Consider the following 9,690-nt stretch of genomic DNA (forward strand, 5'->3'; position numbering starts at 1 on the left):
ATTAATATTACAAGACATGGAAGTATACAAGATTTGATTAACCACTTTTATCATGGTTCACATCAAGGACGTTTCAAATTCATTACACTTTTAGATCTCAATTACACACATTATTTTATGCAAAGATTATTTACACCTTCGAAGAACAGGATTGAAAAACTAACAGACAATCAGTACATCTGTTGTTTTCGGCAACATTTCACGTCTTTCAGGACAAAGTGCAAACTGAAATGTGAAAATGAGTTTACGTTAATACTTCCTCATTCATTCTATATAAATAGTATGCTAATGTATGCAAATATTATGCAAATGTTATGCAAATATTTCTTGACACGATATAATAATTACTACTTATTTATACTCTACGATATTGATTTTTTGAAATTTTGTGTAAATAATTTTGATGAGGAACGTTATCCAAGGAAACAGACTTCCGGATTTCGACACTCTCCCTTTTTATTTCGCCATCATTGATTTTTTTAATTTGAGTTGATCCTCTTTGGTAAATCCAATTGATTCCAAATAGCCTTCCATTGAACCATACCTAAAAACAGAAAAAGTGATGACATAATTACTAGTTTTTGATGATATTCGTTTTGATGGCCCATACTGTCATGGCTGCTTCATTTTTGTAGGGACATGAGCTCTCAGACAATAGGAAACACAGACTTAGTTGGGTTTATAATTCTCCCCCACCCCCATCCACACCCCATTTGACATTTTTGATGAAATTTAATTTTTTGAAAGTATACATAATGTACATATTTCAAGAATTCATGAATTATCAGTTCATTATTTCATAGTACTAGACAATACAAGGTCAGTCTCCAAAATGTGATTAGATGCAGACAGACTCAGACATTGACGAGATTTGAAGACCTGATTAATACATGTATTTTCCAACTCAACGAAGAAAAACACTGGGGAATACACAATTAGGCCTAATAAAAAAATGTGTGGTTCTGATTATGCTATTTTAGAATGGGGTAGAATGGGTGGGGTAGGCAGATTTTTTTTTTTATTTTATTATACTTTTTTTTTCATGTGTGAGTGTCTAGTTCAGGTTTTCCATTGTTTTCTAAATGGTCTCTGTGTTGTTTATTTCTTCCTATCAGATGTACAGCCATTACAGATTGGAAGAACAGTTTTATATTGTCTTTTTAGGTTGACGTCAATTTCAGCATCTACTATTTGTCGTGAGACTTCACAATTTTTGATGATTTTTATTTCTTAGAATATGTAAAAAATAGTTTAGGGTCAGCCAGTGAAAAACTAGGTGGGGGTCGGGTAACCGGAACCAAATCATTATTTTTTAGGCCTTATGATGATACTTGTGCAAGCATAGTTTATGAAAAATTGGAAAGAATAATGACTGAATATTTTGACTCATTTTTCAAGCACCACACAACAAAAGACGTAGATGTGTGTTGTCATGATGATGAAGAACGACCAGGATATCATTCCATATTTTATGTTCAAACATGTTTAATCCTCTCTCTACTAGGGGTGGGGATGGGAAGTGGGGGTGGGGTGAGGTATTGGGTGGGGAATGGTGGTATTCATTTCCACACAGTAAACTACAAGTTGAGCAAAACATTCTGAGCATGGCTTTTGTGTCATACATTAAATCTATTTTCTTAGAAGACTGACTTCCTTAGTCTCCAGACTGTAAAAATCTGCAACATAAACACAAACTTTGACTACTTACTTCTGATTAATATGATCCAGGACTCCCTCCATGGTTTCTGGCTGAGAGTTGATGAAATCTTCAGCAAACTGGAAGCGTAAAACCACCTCCTTGTACAATCGTTCACGAACTGGTAACAGTAATGTCTACAAAGAAATGGGTTTGATGGGGCATGAAACATAAAATTAATTCTTATTTATTTACCTGAAATAGAATCTTACTCCCTAAACACATCATAATGATCAGAAACATTCAATTCCTTGGTTGTCATGGTGACTTCTGCTCTATGCACTACATAGTTAATATATATATATGCTGCCTTGAGATGAAGTCAACTTTCTGGTTCCAGTTTCACCCTATGGCATGATGTAAAATGCTATTGCAGTCACCAAGAATTAAGAAGTTTTTTTGTTTTTTTTACATATATTGATCATTATTGATCCTAATCAAAAATGTAGTATGAGATAAACAAAATATTTCATTGAAGTGTTTGTGATGTTAAATCATGTATGTAGCAACACTGTTAGAACAGAAGGTCCTTGATGAGTCATATTAGATATTGGTGGGTAAAAATTGAATTTCTCTAAGCATTTTAATGGACCTTTCATTATTTGTGAGGGAGGGGGATAGGTGAGAAAATGTGGAGGGGGGGGGGGGGACCTAATATTTTTGCCACTGAAGTTCCTGAATTACTTTATATGTTACCAAGGAAGGTCTTCAGATTTTTTTAATCATACTTCCTTAATAGTAATGAGTACGCATGGTTATCATGAAAGTAACACTTATACAACAGAACCCCAGGATGTGTGAGTATGATTGCCAGTAGTATCACAGGCTACTAAGGACATCTGTACAAGTGCTTGTAGTGTTCTCTGCAGCTGTACTTGTGAGTGAAGGTGCACCAGAAAACACTATAACCATGAGTGCAAATACCCTTAAAGTACACACACTGGCATTTATGGATCATGGCGTTCTGTTATTATTACTGTAACAATTTATTCAACAGCAAATATTAAAAAAATAATAGTGTGTTCATGTGATTTCGTGTGTACTGGAATGCTCAGTGTGCTTATTAACACACAGGTATATTCTGGTATACAAAAGACTAAAAAAGATCTGTGAAAAGTCTGGCCTGAATTCTATTAATTGAATCTATACTTTATGAAATGATTTATGAGTTGACTTGTTTTATGTAGCTCTGATACTTGTCCTGGTTACTATCACAAAATACCACTTTAACTCGTAAAAATCTCTGGGCTATGTTTTATGTAATCAAAAAGTTTCAGTTTTTATATGTAAGTCTGGTTCTACAGTGTTTCACATATAGGCTTCCTTGTCAATACGCCATGTTCCAGTTACCGAAGTTTCGGCCATTTTTCGGGTAAGCATAACAAGGGGGCACCCCAGATTTGGCAAATTGAGGGCCTATAATTTTTGTCATGGCCGCTGATCTTATGGCAATACATGAATCCATGAATAAGTGAAGGTTGCATTACACCCAGGAGCATTACAGTTGTGGTTCGGCAAGCTCACTGGTTGTCACTAAAAAAAATATGTCAGCTGGAACTATAAGGAAATGAGTGGTAACTTCATGTCTGCAATCTTTATGCAACAATACTCTGATTACTGTACTATTTTGGCCTCACTTCTGACTCTAAAATGGCCTGTGAACAGCGCTCCTAGTGGTCAAACTATGAAAGCTTTCAACTGTCTATTTAACCAGAACATAACATACGCATTATTTCTAGAATGAAAGGTTTACAATTGTATTTAGCTACACATAAATTATCTTCCAAGTACAGATCAGAATGAAATCATAATTTAGTTTCATTTCCTGGTCTTTATTTAATTCTGTAAACAAATATACCTTTTTTAGTAATGTCCATAAATCTTTGCGTTCATAGTTACATGGGTGCTGATAATCAAGTCTGTTTATAATTTTAGTGTGTTTTTTCTGAACAATATAGCAGCATAGATCGAAAGATTTGTCATTGTCGGTACTCCACAATGACATTATAAGTGATGTGAAGCACAAAACTACGACAAATATTTAAGTCTAAGTAACAGGGCAGCTGAGCCCTCTTGTTAAATGTGTAGTATATATATATATATATATATATGAAATTCAAACATATTGCAATAGGATACAGACACACAGATGCCAATGATTTGATTTCTGCATTTGATGTCTGTGCATGATGGCATCTCAGTTCATTTTATATAGACTAAGTGTCACAAGAAACTGTATTCATTCAATCTTGCTATCTTAAAGTATAGCATACTCAATTTCTTATTGGTTTCTGTGTGGTTGTATCACACAGAGCCATTGAACACTAACATGAACCTTTCCTACCTGTGATAAGGAATAGTCTTTCACTACTTTATCCCGTGGTATTCCCAGTACAGTCTGTGCAATGGCTGATACTATCCCAGTGCGGTCCTTGCCATGGGCACAGTTTATCACAGCTGGGAGGTTGTCTTCCTCCATCAGTAGCTTTAAAGCTGTGTGAACAGTTAAAGATTATGGATGGTGATTGTCTGTTGTAACAAATTACAGCATAGATGATGTCCTGGCTTTTATATGAGAGAGGTTATAATGATATGGCCATAATCAATAAATCATATAGGGAAAGCATAGCACCCCAACATACACAGGGTAAGGTACCCATCCCCACCCCTCACATACAGGTAACCCCCCCCCCACACACACACACACAATGGGATATAGGTAAACCCCCCCCCCCCCACACACACACACACAATGTGTACAGGGACAGGTATCCTCCCCCCCCCCCCCCCTTACACACACAATGTGTACAGGGACAGGTAACACCCCTCCACACACACACACACACACACACACACACACACACACACACACACACACACACACACACACACATGATGCGTACACAGGGACACAGGAATAGGTACTTATACTTGGTGTTACTCTCTCAGGACAATTTGACATTTAACACTAACACAAAGCTTGAAATAAACAGTGCAGGGCACAAAGATTAATAGACATTTTAACACTAACACACAGCTTGCAATAAACAGTGCAGCTCATATAGACTACTAAACATCATATCTAGACTACTAAATTTATTTGAATCATTAGAAAATTGTAGCTGAAACAACTCATTTGGCTAAATCTGACTATCAAGCATAGAAAATAAATATAAACAGTGAGATATCATATTGATAAATATGTGTTCTTAATTGCATCCACTGAATTGCTACAATGTTATAATTACTTTGTGCTTTTTAATTAAAATGTTACAATTTGAATCAAAATGTTTCAATTAGATATACATTGTAACCATCTCATTTACATAAAAAGTAGCAGATGATTCCAATCACCTTGCTATTAATACACTCTCATTATTTGTGAGTTTAATTAACTGATGAAACCCTTACAACTTTCATACAATATGAGCATCACATTTACATTTACACCATTAAAAACTATCATAGTGAGCCACTAATTGGACACTTATTGTATAGTTTGGAAATGGGCAGTATAAATGTGGTCCAGGGCAAGCCATAAAATACCTTTGAAAAGAGATAAAAGTTGACAAGGAATATTTTTAATTCTTAAATTTTTTTTAGATCACAACTTTTCCAGTTCATATTCATAAAAATTTGTTCCTGACACAAAGAAAGATGAGCAAATAATTCTGCAATACACAACACAAATATTTTTTTTAAATTTCATTTTAAATGTGATAAGTTCAAAGGTCAGAAACAATAAATGTATACCATATTCTTCAACAATAACAGTAGGTTATCAATCATTCATTTTATGATAATTATAAACTTTATCATTTATCACATTGACTGTAAAGTTTGACATGTTTGTGTGACCTCGCAAGGCCTCTATGGAACTGGCTGAATTGACTGTAAATGAGACAGGCATGGCATGCTGAATTCCATTGAAAAAATACAAACGTTATATGAATGCAAATGACAATGTACTAACTGACATGAGTGAAACTGACATCAGAAATTGACTAGGTCTGAAGATGTCATATGAACATGGCATGTCAATTTCATGTATTCTGATCATTGCAATTGACAAAAACATACATATCTTGATTTATTACAGCATAGCATAGTATATTAATTGGCACAAAACTATGTGTGAAATACACATAATCTATAGCCAAAACAATACACACAAAACAAAATAAAAAAATAAATAATAATTAATAATAAATATTATTATTAATATGAAAATCTACCACAAATTAGCACACTAAAAAAAATATTACGAATTTTAAAACTGTGCATAGACTAATGGCATCTTTTTTTTTATACTGTGCTTGAAATGTCCCATACTTGGCCTACTAGCTATTCTGAGTGCCATGCGATATGAATATATTCATGAGATAAGGTGACAGACATGGTATACTCACCGGCACATATCTGTCGACTGCTCATTTCAATCATATCAATGTAATTGGCGACTAAACCGGCGACGTTCAGGACGTTGCGAGCATAATATCGGACGAAATAATCCGTACGAAACAAGAAATCACATATTAGGAAAATTAAAGATATCAGACGTTTGTGAACCGGTGCTCTGTTGAATATTGACCATATGTAATTTACTGAATAGAAATCAATCAGGAAGTGCTTCTTTGGATTGGAAGGGTCATACTTCATTATCTTGGCCGAATTGTTATTCTTCTTGACCTTGGCAGGTTTGTACCCAATTGGTCCATTCGACGCCTTTGTCTTGGGTAACTTCACTGCAACAATGTTAAAGTCTTCGTCGAGCCGTTTCTCGCCGTTCGCTCTATTATATTCGCTGACCGAACGACAATCAACAATGGATCTGATTCCGAGTTCCTGGAGCTTTTCGTAATCGTTCTCACAGATCAAGTCAGGACGAGAGGAGCGGTAGAGTTTTCCGTTGCCCTTGTCTCTATTTTCAGGGTATACCTGTCGAAAATTTGGAATGGACGACAAGTTGATAACCCCTGACGCGTCCAGAACGGAACCGGCATCCCCTGATCCATTGACGTCCGCCATGATCGAAAGTGATATACATATGTGACTGAACTATACGATATAGGAAGGACGGTAGCTGGCGCTGTGCCGTATGCACTGATGGAGTCCCTGGTACTAAATATCTGCTTACATTAAGTTACAATCGACATATCTGTGATCTTGCATAACCTCAACACACGTTGTTGTTGTTGTTGTTGTTGTTGTTGTTGTTGTTGTTGTTGTTGTTGTTGTTTTCAGTCTAGAACTCGACAATCTTTTTCGGCAATGTTTAGGTATTTTCATTTACGGTTTCTAGTATTAAGTTTATAGGCCAGTGAGCGAAAATCACTAGACTACCACCAACCAATGTTTGGTCCTCGGTGGTGTGAGATGTCATAAAAACTGTTTCTTCCCGTAAACTGTTACCATGGTTACTCTGATTTATGTGGATGGTCTAAAGAAATTAAATGCAGAGAAATGTGAAGAAGAAATGTGCCTGTATTGTAAACAGATAGAGTAAAGTTTGAAACCGTTTGTACAAACCGGTAGGGAATAGATTTAGGTGTCACTCGCGCTCGAACAAATTCGTTTAACTTGGCAACATGACTTGTAATTATAAGCTTCACACACAGGTACGGCCTCAAGTTGATATGTATACAATTTGTCCATTGCAAGATTTTGTTTTGGATTAATTATTGGTAACTAATATGTGTTGATTTTTTTTTATTATCGGCCAAATATATCAATATTATCGGTATTTTGTTATATATTCTTAAACATATCTCGGGTAACAACTGTCTGTGGACCAAAGTACTAGATTCCTACACTGGTACAAGAAACCAGTACAAAAGAATGCATGTGAAGCCCAAACGCGAATTCAATTTTTGATCCCTTTGACAAACTTGTTTCTGACAAATACAAATACATGTAAAATTGGTAGGTATTGAAACATGTGTTAAAAGTATACTAGTAGCAGCATGTCTTGTCACCTGTGAATCATAATAATACATAAAAAAAACAATCAATCAATCAATCAATCAATCAATCAATCAATCAATCAATCAATCAATCAATCAATCAATCAATCAGTTGGGATATTGACCGATTAGTCTCGAAAAGTATTACCAATGGGGAATTGAAACTATGGACTCGATAAAAACAAATAGCTAGTAAGTGTTATAAATGGTTTGAGGGCGCTGTCCCCTAAGCCTCTGTCCAAGTAGATCAGTGGTAATCTTGCACAGACAAGTAAGAAGATCTTCTTACCTGTGTAATCTTGTGAGTATCACCCACACCTGTAGTGATTAAGAGTACCTCTGTTTGGGCCCCAGTCGCTTTTAGAGTAAGCAGAATAGCCCGGAGAATAGCCCGACGGGTCTAACGGCTAGACTAGCTATAGTTTATTGGCGGACAATAACAATTGTTCACCTGTATGTGGTAAAACGCACTACAAGTACGAAGAACTTTTTCATTAATGAAAGCACGACTATCTAATTATGAATATCTATAATTATATTCCAACAAAGTTGTATTCTGCACGTTACAAGGTCCTCGACCACTCACATTTAGCTCGTCAATTATCGCGCCATTTTCCATATATAGTATAACTATTAATTAAGACATTGAATATGTTGTAACCCTGACAACCAATGCTTTCTGATGTAGACAATCAATCAATCAATCATTAACAAACTGTTTATCATATGGATAACGATGCAAAATGCTGACACTGTGTTTGTTTGTTATGTACGGGATAAGCAATCATCGATGGTATCCTCTTCGCTATCTCTAGATTGCACCTATGAAAAACTGTTGTCACGACTGATTATTTCTATCTACCAAACAGTCCGGATTATAACATCGGATAAAAAAACAAGACTGGTTTACTTTAGTAACATTTTTGTAATAAAACAGCGTAAGTTGCTAACGATCATTGACGCTTGTCTAGTGTCTGTGATGTCGTTACCTTACCACCCATCCTTAATAATGGAATTCTCATCAACTGGTCTTATAAACGGTGTCGATTAATTTTTATCATTTCATTGGGTCTAAAATAAGGGTCGGTCTGGTCATGAGTGCCTAGAATCAAGAGGACTGGCGACAGCAAAATTCCCTACTTGACTGGACTATAGGCTAGGTCATGAGAAACATTGAAATAACATAGCCGCCCTAAAATATTTAGGATGGCAATTAGAATGTAGTGTTACATGTAAAGATTTTTTGTCGAGCTAAGTCGATGATCTTTTTTCAGTGGCATGATTTATAATTTGTACGCCTATGTTGATATTTCGTACGTAGAAAGCACACATAACTAAGGAGTCAAACTTTGGCTTGTCATCCGTTCAGTTGAGAGAATCTAGTCCTCATCCGTGCTCTTAGTTAGTACCTCGTTATGGTAGCACAACATGGTTTCCATCATACTCATCTCTCGTGTCAGTCAGCCAGCCACGGCAGTCATTATACAACGCGACTCCTGTTTACAGACGGAGTACGGGATCGGACTCGTATCGGGAGGGAGGGGAACATGGATCAGAATCGAGTCCCGACTTACTCCGTCTGCAAGCTGGATTCTCATCATTGTAAACTGCAGACCCTTTTACGGCACTGTCCAAGCTATAGCTTTATCGATTATTTTGCGACAGCAGAAAATATGTTTGCGAGAAATTCAATATGGATTCTCTGAGTTATCGATGTCTGAAGTGATGTACAGAAAATTGAGACAGGAACAAAACAAGACGATGGTGGAAATAGTAGCAGTTATATTCCGCCCACCACCACCCACCCACCCACTACCTGAACTACTACTACACACCTAGCAGACGACCGTGACAAGTGGTTTTACTAGTAAGATAGCATAACAGTGGTCATGGCTGACGAGCTAATAATTGTTCATACCTCTGAGTGGGCTAATATCCGTTTCCCTGTCATTCATTCTCTTTTCAATTTACGAAAAATGGTAGAAATGAATCTGAATACCATCGTGAACCACAGAGCACCAGACACAAAGT

The 9,690-nt window shown here is 36.2% G+C and overlaps 1 protein-coding gene across 1 annotated transcript; it reads right to left on the reverse strand.

Annotated features, from left to right (window-relative positions):
* Positions 1-264: 264 nt before the first annotated feature.
* On the reverse strand, positions 265-8,660 carry LOC144449355 (uncharacterized). Its single transcript, XM_078139882.1, has 5 exons — positions 8,649-8,660; positions 6,106-6,754; positions 4,041-4,189; positions 1,709-1,833; positions 265-544 (listed from the first exon to the last, which is right to left on the reverse strand). Exons 1-5 carry the CDS (start codon positions 8,658-8,660, stop codon positions 457-459), a joined length of 1,023 nt encoding a protein of 340 aa, XP_077996008.1. The 3' UTR covers positions 265-456.
* Positions 8,661-9,690: the final 1,030 nt, after the last annotated feature.

The sequence above is a fragment of the Glandiceps talaboti genome, chromosome 18 (assembly GCF_964340395.1).
Source record: "Glandiceps talaboti chromosome 18, keGlaTala1.1, whole genome shotgun sequence".
Lineage (NCBI taxonomy): Eukaryota > Metazoa > Hemichordata > Enteropneusta > Spengelidae > Glandiceps > Glandiceps talaboti.

Excerpts from the sequence above, each read along its gene's own strand:
- LOC144449355 (XM_078139882.1), bottom strand. Across the intron at positions 1,834-4,040 it reads AAGACTATTCCTTATCACAG|ACATTACTGTTACCAGTTCG; the intron begins GTAGGAAAGGTT and ends ATTTCTTTGTAG. Across the intron at positions 545-1,708 it reads CTGGATCATATTAATCAGAA|GTATGGTTCAATGGAAGGCT; the intron begins GTAAGTAGTCAA and ends TTCTGTTTTTAG.